Raw genomic sequence first — 13,318 nt, 5'->3', positions numbered from 1 at the left:
TGAATTGCAAACCTGATGCATGTGTGGGAGGTGGATGAAAAATACTTAATTTTCACATTTTAACAGCTGTTGCCATGGTATCCAGATTTCTCTCACTCCGCATGCCTTTACAAAGTCAAGCCAAGTACATTTCTGTTCCATTGGTCATGTGGTTGAGACACTGGGTATCCGATACTGGTCTACGGACCAAGAAAACCTCCCTATCCATACAAAGCAAGGAAAATTATTTTTTTCTGGAGAATTAGGATGTGTCCCATATATATGAAAGCATCTGTTGTTGTACAGTTAACCGTCATTTACTCTACATATATATATATATATATAATCTCCTTAATCATTAAGCTGCCTAAATGTAATCTGATCTGATCTGTTCTGAGCAGGGATCAACTGTGCTAAAATGACTATGCATTGTGTAATGTACAATCACATCAGTCACCAGCCTCACTATTATCTTCTGTGCCCCTGTATGTTTGAAATTGTCATGACTGTATAATTATCTAGTTTTTAAATGTATAATTATTTTATAATTATAGTCATATCTCTGCCCAGGGATTCCTTGTTTCAGTTTGATATTTGCATTGTGTAGTGCATGTACACAGCAATATTCAGCATGCACAGAATTGAGCTCAGTGTTCTCTGCGATGATTAAAAGTTTTAAGGTTCTAACATTTTTGCTCACTTCTTGTTCTTAAGGAGTCTGGGAAAGGGGTGGCACTTGCTCTGTTTTTCTAACCATTGGAAGGTTCATTTGAACAAGAAGCTTCTAAAAGTAGGTGGAGCCTGCACAATGCCAAGGATCCACTCAGCTCCTTACTGATGTTCATTCACTGCCAGCCACAGTAAAAAATAAGGAAAAGAAAAAAGCTTTTTTCCCCTTAACCTGATGTTGAGTGGGTTTGTCCAAGAAAAATGGAAATGTCACTAAATTTGGGCAGCAGATGGATTCAGTTTTAACAAGAGGAAAGACATGTCAAAACAAAAAAGGAGTTAATCCCATCTGTATATCTTTCTGTCTCTTTCAGAAATGTTATCTCTGAAAAGATCTACCCATTTTTAGAACCGACAACACTGTCTTTGGCACTCCTGAGATGTACGAGTAAATGATGTTGATGGTGATGATGATGGTGAATATTCTTATTATTGTTGTTGTGCTTGTAAATAATAATAATAATAATAATAATAATAATAATAATAATAATCAAATTGTTGAATGTATGTATTAATTCATTAAGTTTTAGTTTTGTTACCAAGCAGCCAGATACCCATATCCAGGGAAACACAAGGGCAATAGCACCTTGGAGAGCCCCGCCTTAACTGGGTGCCAGCGATGCAGTGTAATTGCTACCCAATGCCACCAGACATGTTCTTCTGATCCAATGAATGTTGGAACCCTCAGTAAAATTTACCTTTGAAATTCCACATAAACTTACCATACTTTGTATGCCAGTCATTATCTCAGTGTGTGCTTTAGATATTACCTCTGGAATTATTTGTACCTCTGGAATTACTTTCAATCTGACAGAATTGTTTCCCATTAGCACAAATATTTGCTGCTATAGTAGTATGACTTTATAATTAAAAAAAACAATGGCGTTGCTTTTATTACTGCCACAACTAAGCTACAAGAGCAATCCCAATATGGTTATGTTTACAACAACATATTGATGGGATATGGGAGTACCCATGTCTGTAAAAGCCAATAATGACTGATAGGAGCTGTGGCACTATAATAAATACGGCTGAAATCTTATCAGGAGAATTTAGTATCTAGTTTTAAAAATATCGTCAACATTAAAATTTTAGTTTTCATATTATGAATATTACGGTAATTTTGTCGTATTACTATATTTACGGTGGCTAAGTTGCGCTTCGTGTTGTTTTCTGCTTCGGTAGCTTTCGGGCAGGTGGAATCTGCGTCCAGATACTTTGGTTAAAGCTCGCCTGACGCCTGGCATGAGCAATTATGTGAGGTCATTTTAGGAAGACGGGAAAAGGATATTCTATTCTACAATAATGCTATTTTCTGCGCTGGTGTATAAATATGGTTAGCCTGGAAATATTTGACATGGTGAGATGCGACAATTAGTCCCCGGCTAGCTGTCGGAACGCGATGTAACTTGTAGCTAGTCGACGCATCTCTCTGGAAAGCTGTGGACTGCTCCCAGCTCATTTAAACCTTTGAATGGAAATGCAATAAATGGAGGACGTGGAGAATTCGGGGGAAAGTGGGAGAGCAAGTTCGTTTTCACGCAGTCTGGAAAATACTCATTATCCAAATTAATTTTCCGCAAGTGTGTAGGCTTTTTTCTTTCTTTTTTTTTTTACTGCTGGCAGCCAGTGTCATAGCTAACCATTGGGATGCTTTTCTTTTTTGATGGAACAAAAAGACGAAGCACATTCTCGTTAATTCAATGTGTACACTATAAATGATGAATAGATTGACATTCACGCAATAAACAGGTCCTGCTGTCTTAACTGTCAACGACATCTGGTATAAATAGGCTATTAGCAATAATTAAAGGAGTGCAACTGGAAATTATGGATGAAGGTAATGTTCACGAGACCATACCAGATTTAAAAGACCTAGAGATCAAAATTGGGAGGAAAACGCCAGAGGGACTGCTTAAGTGGATGCGGGAAGATGCCTCACATCGTGGAGACAGCATTCTAAAAACACAGGAGTGTAAAGATCTGGACCTCGGGAGGAAGGGCCTCTCTGAAAAAATAAGAGACTTAAAACTGGAAATGGTAAGATCGTCCGTTTGCGCATTGTTAAGTTACTGTTATTCCCTTAATGACTGACTTTATAACGCGTTTGCTGGCAAGTGTATTGCCATATCCATCACCTTCAAACACAATGCAAAATATTAAATGATCACTCAGACATGGATTCACACAATGTGTTTACGACACTGAGTATAAAATAACATAAGACTACAAAACACGGCATCTCTATAACCTTGAGCAGAAATAATTAAAAACGCTTTTTTTTCATGGGAAGCTGTAACCTACCAAAGCTGATTAAGAATTAGCCTACATTTGGCTTTATACGCAGTTCATGTAAACTATTTGATTTTGGCACAACGATACACGTAATCTATAATTTAGCTTCATTTCAGTCAGCTACCCCCGGCAGGTGGTTTGGTTGCTAGGAGATACCAATATATCTGTTGCTGCGTGTTGTTTGGGGTTTGGGTGCCATGCAGGATGTACCAATGATGATTATAACGCATTTCCACATGCACGAACTACAGTGTGTTAACATTTTGGACATAACTGCCTTGTCCTTATACTTTACTGTAATAAGCAACATTTTGTATGTAGATCGTGTTTGGCTATTGTATGGCAGTATCTATGTGTTTTAAATGAGTATGCTTTAGGTTTTACTTTAGGTAAACCTTAAGCTTGCTCCCTTTTACAAGTTACCACTATTAATTTCTGAGTGGACAAATAGCATTTTGCATAGTGCGTTTTTACTAGTTGCTCCACAACAGTGTTTAAAAGTTCCTCAATATATTGCTGGTTGTGCATGTCAGTGGTGTATGAAAAAAAAACTCCACCAGTAGCAGCCCACTTTCACAGTGTGCAAAATGTCTTTGAACATGGGGATGGGGATAGATGCACAGGCTGTCATGTGGGTACTGATGCGGCACAGTAACAGAACTCTTTGGCCCATAAAATCCCCTTCAACATTTCAAAAAGGATTGATTTCCATTCTGTATCTACACACATTTTAAGAAGGCTCTCTAGTCACTGATGTGCTTTTAGTCGCTGATTTATTTCTCTTTAGTACAATAGAAGGCTTTTGGGTGATATTGATGTGTGCCACACTGCCCCCCCCCCCAGAGTGCTTCCTCCACTGGTGGGCAATTTTCAGTCACTGCCTCAGGAAATGTGTTGTCCTTGTAAATAACTGGCATGCTTTAGATTCAAAGCAAAAACACTCATAATATTTCATTGAGATGCAGGGCTCTATGTCACCTTGTATTCCTCAACATCCTCATGCTGCTAAATAAAAACCTTTTGTTTGCATTGTGCAAGAATTATAAATACACACAGCTGGACGGATACAGTAGGCCTACATTTCCCCCCAGAAATGTAAATGATTTGTTTTGCACTACAATAAGCTTCTATTTTTGTAATAAGCAGATGTAATGTTTTATGAACACGGTCCTACTCATCTGGTCTCTGCTCAGCAAATTATCTCTTTTTCATGATTGATGCTCTATCAGCATCCCACTGTGGTGGTCAAAATGATGACTTCTGTTGGTTAGACCTGGAGAATGCTGCACTCAAAATTCTTCTTTCTATTTTTGGCAGAGACTTCTTTTGCCTGCAGTTTTGTTTAACTGCTGTGGTCAGGATAATTATGTAACAAGCAAATAAAAATGCAGGCTAATCAATATTCACATGTAAATCTCAAAATCTCAGCTATCTGTTACTATAAACTGATGTTTCTAATGTTTGCCCTGTAGTATCTTACCATGCTACATTGTTGCGTGAGAAATTGTTGCATGAGAGATTGTCCTTTTTTTAACCTCAGTTATGAGCAGGCCATATTTTGTGAAGGCCAATTCCTTCTGAGTGACGAACTAGCAGGCTGGCTGGCTGTGTTTCATTTTCCCTTTGCTCGATGGCCTTCTCGTAGCATCCTCATTGGCCTTTGTGGCATTTCTATCCACCTCAGCGTGTAGGCGCACTGTTGAGCCCCGCTCGGGTCTTCTGTTCATCCCGAGAGACGCATTTGGACAGGCATATTCAGCCCGTCCCGGAGGAAATCAGCCGCGGCGTGTCATCCTCGTGATTGAATTGGAAACATCGGCGCAAAACCTAACCGCCATAAATCAGCAGGCAGCGCCGCGCGGCGGCCCGCGTGATTTGTCAGCGGTCATCTCCATTCATCAGCCCTCAGAGTCTGAGGACGGCGCGGACGTTTGTGTGATTAACAGGCGCCTTTCCGCGGAGCTACTTACGCGGTGTTGAGCCGGGCTGGTGTCTGCCGTAGGGGTGGATCTCCATGGCCTCAGACAGTGCACCATCTTCAGAACTCCCTCCCCTCACGGCCACGGCTGCTCTTCACTCGTTTCTCACTCTTTTGGTTTGCTCTCTTTGCAAAATGGTGTGCGAAGTTCATCCCCGAGCAGCGTCCTGATGCGTTGGCATTGTTATACACCCCATAAGAATGGCTAGGGCCAAACTTTGTGCTTATGATCCTGACCTGAGAGTAGACTGCTGCAATTTGATCTGAGTACACGTTACATGAAGAGTACAGTAAGGGCATGTTTATGGTTTGACTATTTTTAGTCCCTACACTATCATTGGGCTTCTTAAGCACAGCTGAAAAAAACAGGGAAACTGTCACATCTTTTGAATCGGAGAGCTACCTTAAATAGACAGTACAGTGTTAATGTTTGCATCCACAAGATCTGTTTGAGCCACATTTGCAGAATATGCATATTTTAAGAAACTTCACCTGGGTCTGGGCAAATAAACAGACTGACTTCTGGAGGATTGTTTTCTCTCTCCTCTGAATTGAATGATATTCATTCCATTTCATAATCTAGTGCTGTTGACAGAGTGTAGCGATACGATACGTTCTCACAAGAAACATGCTCCCACAAAGTGTGCGCATTCTTTTTCAAATGCATCAGTCAAATCATGGACCATGAAAGGCTGCTGTCAGTTGCTCTGTGCTAGGATGAAGTTATTACCCCGTGCCTTGTCATTGCGTTCCTGCTTCAGTCACAGTCATAAGGATCTGTGTGTGAGAAAGTTTCTGTGAGGCCAAGATATAATCTGCCTGGGTACCTGAGGGTCTAACTGTGACTTGACAATGATCCAATGTGTAAATACAGTAGGACACTGGATCTGTTGCTCATATATTATGCAACTATTGCTTTATATTGAAGTAGAACCAGACTGTGTACTATTAGCTCCAGAAACATACCAAAAAAAGGTACAATTGGTATATTTAAAGTGAGAGTTTCTATGGGTTTATAATGTGGTTGTAAGTCTTTGCAGACATACTTTACTCACTGCCAGCACTTGGGTGTCTAGTCTACACTGACACAGACATCATATTCGGAGTTAACTTCCATATGGTGCAGTGAGGCTAAAGGCACAGGTTAGATTTACTGTCAGCATTTGCTACATTTTTAATAGGGCTCCCTCTGGTCACCTCTGCAAACTCAGTTTTCAGTCGTTTATGATTGTGTCAGCTTCCTCCATCGTTGACCAGTCCGTCTTTACATCTCATTTAGAGCGGCACCGATCGGCGCCGTGTGTCGCCCAGCACCTGATGCTCTCGCCCCTCTCGCAGTCACACGGGCTGCGCAGATGGAGCAGGGATGGGGGTGTGAGTCAGCCTCGCTCCCCTCTGCGAAAGGCGAAGGACGGTGCCAGCGCCTGTGTCTCCTCCTGCGGAACGCACAGCCTGCACAGTACTCTGCGCAGGATGCAGCTACGCTGTGCTACGCTGCTTGTCAGGATATCTGCTTCCTCCCATTCATAGCTCCCTGTAGAAAGAGCAGCGATGCTAGCTGCTGATGCATTAAGAACACCTGGCAGACCTATTCATCATGGAAAACTGCACAAGAAAAAAGATAGTAAAGCTAGATTTTCTTTTTCTCTGCCAAAGGCTAGATTTCATTCTGTTGCACTGCTTCTGTTCAACTTCATTTCTTGGACTAAGTGCTCCTAGCCTTTCTCACAGGTCTGACACTACTTTTTCCTTTAAGATATAATCAAATTTATGGCAGATTCATTGGCACATCATGAGACACACAACCAGAATGGGTAAGCTGGATTCCAGTTAGGTTTCTATTGAAAGTCATCCTTAGCCCAGTTACAAACTAACCCTGTCTTAATTGTCAGACCACATCAAACTGCGAACAGGCGTTATTTCTATCCTCACAACAATAAAATGTATTTGTTTTCTTGTCCAATTTTTGAGAGTGTTAGTGTCATTTACCTCATAAAATACACAAAGTGTAAATGACACTGTTTTATGGAACAAATAGGTGTACATGTTTTATTTTACATGTTTATGTTTTTTTTTCCTCACTTAAGAATGAACAATGTTTGGTTAGCAAATAGGATCTGCCATAAATCACAGGGTGAAATGCCTTATCCTCTAGTGTAAGGGGAATGGAATGAACTATGTTGATCTAGTTCATTAGGTGAAGTGGCATCTGTCAAAGATTTGATGCCAGCACGTCCCTTACTGTCTCTTCAGTGGCAGACTGGTGCATCTCCTTAAATTGCTTTCACACTGCCTTGCTGACTTGCTTGTTCTCAATGTTCTCAAAATGTTCAGAACACTTTTGGAGAGGTTTTTCACACAATGTAGGCTGTAGAAAATGACTTGGATGTATAATTGAAAGTGAAGTTGCAATGAATTATTTGAACCTGTCAGGGTAGTTTCAGCTTATTCACTGCAGCTACATTTTGTGTTCCAGTAAGACACCTTTAGGACTATTGTTAGTGGTGAATCCATAATTGCACACCAGCTGTACAAATTTAAATGTGAAACACGATTGGAGAAATGTAACATTTAGAAAATAGAAATGTCACAATGTGAGAAAAATGTGACATTCTAATCTAGTGCATGCCTTTAACTACTTTGATGTTGCAGTGCTTTTTGTGTAGAGGAAACCAAAAGCATTGATGTAGTCAATGTTGTTTTATATACGCTATAATCCTTTGTAGTTTTATCCTTTAGGTGCCAAATTTCCAGCTTGGAAATTTATTACTTAATATTTTATCCATGTTGTTTCACATCTATGGTTCTGGACACCCTCTCTCCCTTTTATATGGGTGCAATTGAGCCAATAGCTGAATACTATTCAAGTTTTCAATGAGTCTCAGAGCCTGTTTTGATTATTATTTACTAAAACATTAATACTTCAAGTTGAAGAACTGTTAATATTGAGAGTACACAGTTGCACGTACACAATTAAGGCAATGTAAAGTCAACTAGAGTACTGTAGTTTTGCTTCTGTTTTATGCCTTTTTTCCTATGGTGCTGTAACAGAAAAATTCATCTGAAAGCCTATTAGAGTGTATCTCCTTCACAGTGCGGTGGTGATTAAGAGAGCGTGCTCGTTAATGTAGAATGGAGACCATGACAACAGGGTGATGAATTGTTAGTGAATAGTGGGAGAGTGTTTCACTAATGGTTTAGTCAGCAGCCTTGCTGCCTGGTGGCCTTTTCTTTCCAGCTGACTGAGACAAAATAGGGCTTGACTTGGTCGCTTTCAATGGAAACCTCCTTGGGGAAAAAAAATATTGGCATTAGAAGGGTGTTGGTGAGATAGGGGTGGAGCTATCCCCTGCTCTCTGGACCAAACGTATCTGATGCCCAAGTTTGGTAATACTGATACTGTGCTATTTGAGATTTTTGAAATGAGGCAGATTAAATTGATGAGACCCTCAAATCCTGGTTCACTGTGGTTATTAAAGATCCCATGGTACTTACCATTCAGTAAATCAGTCTTAGTCTCTCTACATCTATCGTGAGTGTTCCAACACCAGATGTCCTCTGTGCATCACTCTGATTTGTGCTACATGTTGGTGTCGTATGGACGGTGCTCCCCCCTCATTTTAGAGCTCATGTCGATCTGTGAAAGGTGGAATATAAGATTAAGTGTCTTCCTGAGTCGTGATATGTTTTTGGGTCTGACAAAAAAGGAACGCTTACTTAATCCTCTACTGACAGAATTTGGTAGCCACTGGGTGATCTCTTATTCAAGAGAAGATGGAAACTAGCTCACGTAGCACGAGGCTATGATTGTGAAGCCATCGGAAGCTGCTTGTGCATTAGAAACTACTGTGTCAGCCACTGCTGCGTGCCTGCTGTGCGGCTGAGATACGGTTCATGCCGCTAAAGGGAAAAGGAGCTGTGCTACGCGCAGGGATTAGCCGACAGACGCCTGGGCTGGCTCGGCGGCGGCGGCGGTGGCTGTGGTTGGAAACGGGCTCTCTCAAGGCTGTGAACAGAGGCGCTCCCCCCCCTCTCCGGGATGCTGAGCGGCACATTCCCCAGTCCGCTCCCGGCTTCCTCCATCGCGCCACCCCGCCTGCCCGCGGACTCCCACGCTGAGAGGGGCACGGCTGGGGGCGCCTCCGTCAGCAGGGAGCTCGGCTTGGAGCCCCCGGGAAGGTTTCCGGGCCCTCGCTCGTTAATCTCGCGGCTCACGAGCGCCCTGCCCCGCGAAAAAAAAAGCCCTGACGTCTGCGCTCCCGGATGCCAGCGCTTTTATTATTATTACGGTGCGCGCAAACAACGCTCTCTTTTTGTTCTTCACCCGCTAATTTAAGGGTTAGGCATCAGCAGAAATCCGTCGGCGGCTCGGAGAGACGCAGCTCCCGGGCTGGTGTAGCAGGCCGTCCGTTTGTCCTGGGCAGTCTCCCATCTGTCTGTCCGAACTCTCGGCCTCCATATGGGATCCCTGTTCCGTTAAGTGATTTTCTGAGGTGACAGTGTGAATCAGAGAGAGAAATCTTACAGAGTCATGAATGTCAAAGTCTCTATTGGCCACCTCTTGTTTTATGGCCTTGCTGTAGAAGGGTTCACTGAAGGGATGGTCTCCCTGTGTCTGATTGTTGTGTTTATATGACGGTAACCCACATCCCAGCTCATTTAGCTAACGCCGCTCTTTATTGTCTACGTGATTGTTTATGACCAGCCGAGTACAAAAGTGCTGTTGACGAATTCGCTATACATCTACTCTGAATTTATGGAGCCTTCATTTAATTAGCTTTGTCAGAGTTTGGGTGGCGTAATCATTCACGTCCTTTGACAAGCCTCACCACACTGTATGAACAATATCATCTATGCTATGAGCCGCCATGTGTTAAATAATAGTCTGTCACATCAACAATGTACTTAATTTATCCACAATTTTTCTGTTAGTGGCTAAACGGTAACAATATTAAAGTGTCAGTGCCTCATTTACTATATGTGGGTATTTATTGTTTTTGACATGCTGAAATCTGCTGTGGATTAAGGTCACTCTTCTGGAAAACTGCACAACTAACACTTCCTTCTTGAAGGAAAATATGTTTTAGACATAGACATTTTCAAGCAAATACCCTTAGGTGGGTGGGGGGGAGGGGGGCCTTGAGGACTGGGGATTTTAATTAAAATATAAATCCACATTGTAGTTCCTTATCTGTTTTCATTTTGAAAATTTATTTCAAACATTTCCTCATTATATCACTTCTCTGGCACTGATACCATTACGGACGCAGAGTAGGAGGTCATAAACAACAGATGTGGATGTTGGGTCCAGAAACACTCCCAAATAGCTGTATGTACAGTAGCAGATGTACTGCTCAGGGTGTGACATGGAAGCAGCTGCACAACAAAACTCATGACACATTAAATGAGCAAATTCATTGAACAGTATCATATTTAGAACGGTCTAGAAATATATTGTGACAGAATAAAGAGACGTCCGGAGCATTATGTGTTGGGTGATGGTGATGGAGGAAGTGAGGGTTGGGGGGTGGGCTGAATGATCGATGGTACCCTGGGGAGGGGGGTTGGGATATTGAGTGACCTGCTGGGTGAGGGGAAGGCAGAGATGGGGTGGGAGGGGGTGGGCGTATTGGGGGCTGTGGAGGCAGCGTGCCCTGCGCTCTGCGTGTAGGTGTACCACCGGACAGGCTGGCACAGCGCTCCGCTCTGTGGGCACGGGCTGGCACGTCTCTGTGATCCAGCCGCTGCTTCAAAGCTTCACGGGTTCACCTGGCAGCCTTCCTGCTGCCACGCTGGGAAATGCCCAGAATGCACGGCGTTTTCGGCACGGCTGCTCAGAGGTGCTGCCTGGCAGGAGGAGGATTGGTGCTGACTGAGGAGCCATAATTCTCTGAGCAATTATTGCATCTTTTAGCCTCTCCTCCACGGCAATTTCCTGTCTCGAATTATGTGTTTTTCTTACGCAACCGCCGGTTTTATTTCTTTTTGCTTATCTAGCTTCATCCGCTCCCTCAGACACTGACACAGCGCTGGTAGGAGTTATATCCTTTTGTTTTCATTCATTATTTAGGGCTTTGCCATGGGAATAAACACTTCTTTACCCATGACATGAGTTCTGGTGACAAATTAATCTAACTGCTGTCTGTCCATTTTCCTCCCCTCCCCCGTCTGTTCCTCTCAACTCCTCCGCTCTCTGGTTCTTCATCCCTCCCCCCTCACTCCCACACCTTCTCTGTCTTCCTGTTTCTACCCCCCTCCGTTTCTCTCTCTCTCTCTCTGTCTCTCTCTCTCTCCCTTTCTCTCTCTCTCTCTCTCTCTAAATCCCTGTTTACCATGTTCCTTTGTCTGGGTCTCTCCTCCCCCACCCGCACCCGGCCGCCCCCAGGCACACCTGCGCTCTGTGGACGTGCGGATCCTGCAGCAGCTGCTGGCGGTGCACGAGGGCATCGAGGCCGTCAAGTGGCTCCTGGAGGAGCGCAGCACCCTGACCAGCCACTGCAGCAGCCTGACCAGCAGCCAGTACAGCCTGGGCGAGGGGCTCGACACCTCCCTGCGGGGCAGCTGGAGCAGCCTGCACGACCCCAACGACAAGCTGGACAACATCTCGGTGGGCAGCTACCTGGACACGCTGGCCGACGACCTGGACGAGTACTGCCCCTCCAGCTCCGAGTCGGTCCTCTGCTCCACCCTCCTGGGGACGGAGGCCCCCCCGCCGGGCTCCCCCCCAGTCAGGGCCGAGAAAGAGGAGCCGCCGGTGTGGGCCAAGCCGATCTCGGAGGGCCCCAAAGCTCCGGAGGCTGGGAGGGCCACGCCCTCCGGTGGCGGCCAGGCGCAGCCGGGCAGGAGCAACGGTCTCCCCGATGCGGGGTGCAGGCAGGCGGGCGGCCCGGAGTCGGCCCGGGCCTGCCTCGCCGAGAAGCTGGCCAAGAGCCAGAGCCCCAAACTCAAACCCTACAAGAACGGCAAGGTGGACCTGGAGGGGTGCAAGCTGAACAGCAAGATGCACCTGGAGTACGACGCCCACTGGCGCTGGGTGCAGTCGCAGGACGACGTAACGTTTTTGTGAGACGCGCGTGCCAGCGGTTGAAATCCCCTCCTGCTCCGGGCTTTGTCATCCCTGCGGTGTTTCTGTTAGGAGGCCTTTAGAGTGTGGCCCTGCAGTGAAAGCTCTGCTGAGGTACAGGGGGAGCTGCTGGCTGGCTGAAGTTGCCAGTGTAACCCACGGTTTAATCAAGCGTTGCATTGTGCGGTGCTCCTCAGGTGTGTTTCGTTTCCAGCCTCACTGGATGAGTAGTGGTGAGTCCAGTCCTTAGCTCCATAGTTACTGTTGCCAGACCCGGGTCAAATACGTATTTGTTTTGGATTCAAATACTTTTTCTGTGCTCTGTTGATCTTGCCTGGTGTAACTGAGCCTGCCAATATGACCGGAAGGTGGGGTTTGCACTTTTTGAGAGTATTTCATTGGTTCCAATACACCAGGCAAGATCAATAAAGTGGTGAAAAGTATTTGAATAAAAAAAACAAATACGTATTTGACCCAGGTCTGACTGTTGCATAGTCTGTTTCAGTAAGACCCCCTTCACGCTCAGCAGTTGAAGGTGGTGAGTTCAGAACAGGCACTTCACAGCTAGCGTCCTCCATCAGTGTGAAGGTTGGCAGGACTTCATTTGTTGGCACAAATTTTACTTTGGTCGCAGTTATATTAAATGGTTTGCCGAACTGCTGTGCGTTAATCTCCAAACAGACAGAGTCAGTCCATGTTTCGGGAACAGCGCTAATGCAATACCATAATCCATTTCTAATTGGTTCGTACGCGTACTTATTGTGAGTTGGCCAAAATATCAATTTAATATCTACTTTGGGTCTATTGCAGTAGCTGTGGTCGGTAATGCCTTGTTGCTGCCATTACAAGTGTACTTAAGCACACCTGTGTAATCATAGATGTATGTATAATGGCATTCAGATATAACATCAATTGCATTACACTTTTGCTGTAAATCAGGTGTGTCATTGGTTGTTATTATAGATAAAATTTGAACAGGACTGTCTATTGTTGCTTTTGGTATCTGTGTTTCTTTCAGCATAGTAGTGATCAATATAACCAAATTAAATATTCTATAACTTAATTCAAGCTAACTGCACTGTTGTATATGCTATTAGATTGCCCGTTTATGATTCAGCCGACATTATTTAACTTGTAGTTTGTGTTCTTGCATCCAGTCAACAGCAATAAGCCTTGTCGGGGGTTACCTGTATGGCTGGGTGAATGTGTAACACATTGAAGGCTGTATCAGTTTTAGTCATTAGCTAAATTAGCTTCTGTCAGTCATCTTCACT

At 44.1% G+C, this 13,318-nt stretch overlaps 1 protein-coding gene across 1 annotated transcript; it reads left to right on the top strand.

Moving 5' to 3' along the window:
* The first annotated feature begins 1,865 nt into the window (after window positions 1-1,865).
* On the top strand, window positions 1,866-12,653 carry lurap1 (leucine rich adaptor protein 1). Its single transcript, XM_064333487.1, has 2 exons — window positions 1,866-2,748; window positions 11,367-12,653. Exons 1-2 carry the CDS (start codon window positions 2,539-2,541, stop codon window positions 12,045-12,047), a joined length of 891 nt encoding a protein of 296 aa, XP_064189557.1. The 5' UTR covers window positions 1,866-2,538; the 3' UTR covers window positions 12,048-12,653.
* The last annotated feature ends 665 nt before the right edge of the window (window positions 12,654-13,318 follow it).

The sequence above is a fragment of the Anguilla rostrata genome, chromosome 4, assembly GCF_018555375.3.
Source record: "Anguilla rostrata isolate EN2019 chromosome 4, ASM1855537v3, whole genome shotgun sequence".
Classification (NCBI taxonomy): Eukaryota; Metazoa; Chordata; class Actinopteri; order Anguilliformes; family Anguillidae; genus Anguilla; species Anguilla rostrata.
The sequence above is the reverse complement of the archived record's forward strand: the minus strand, read 5'-3'. Positions and strand labels throughout refer to the sequence as shown.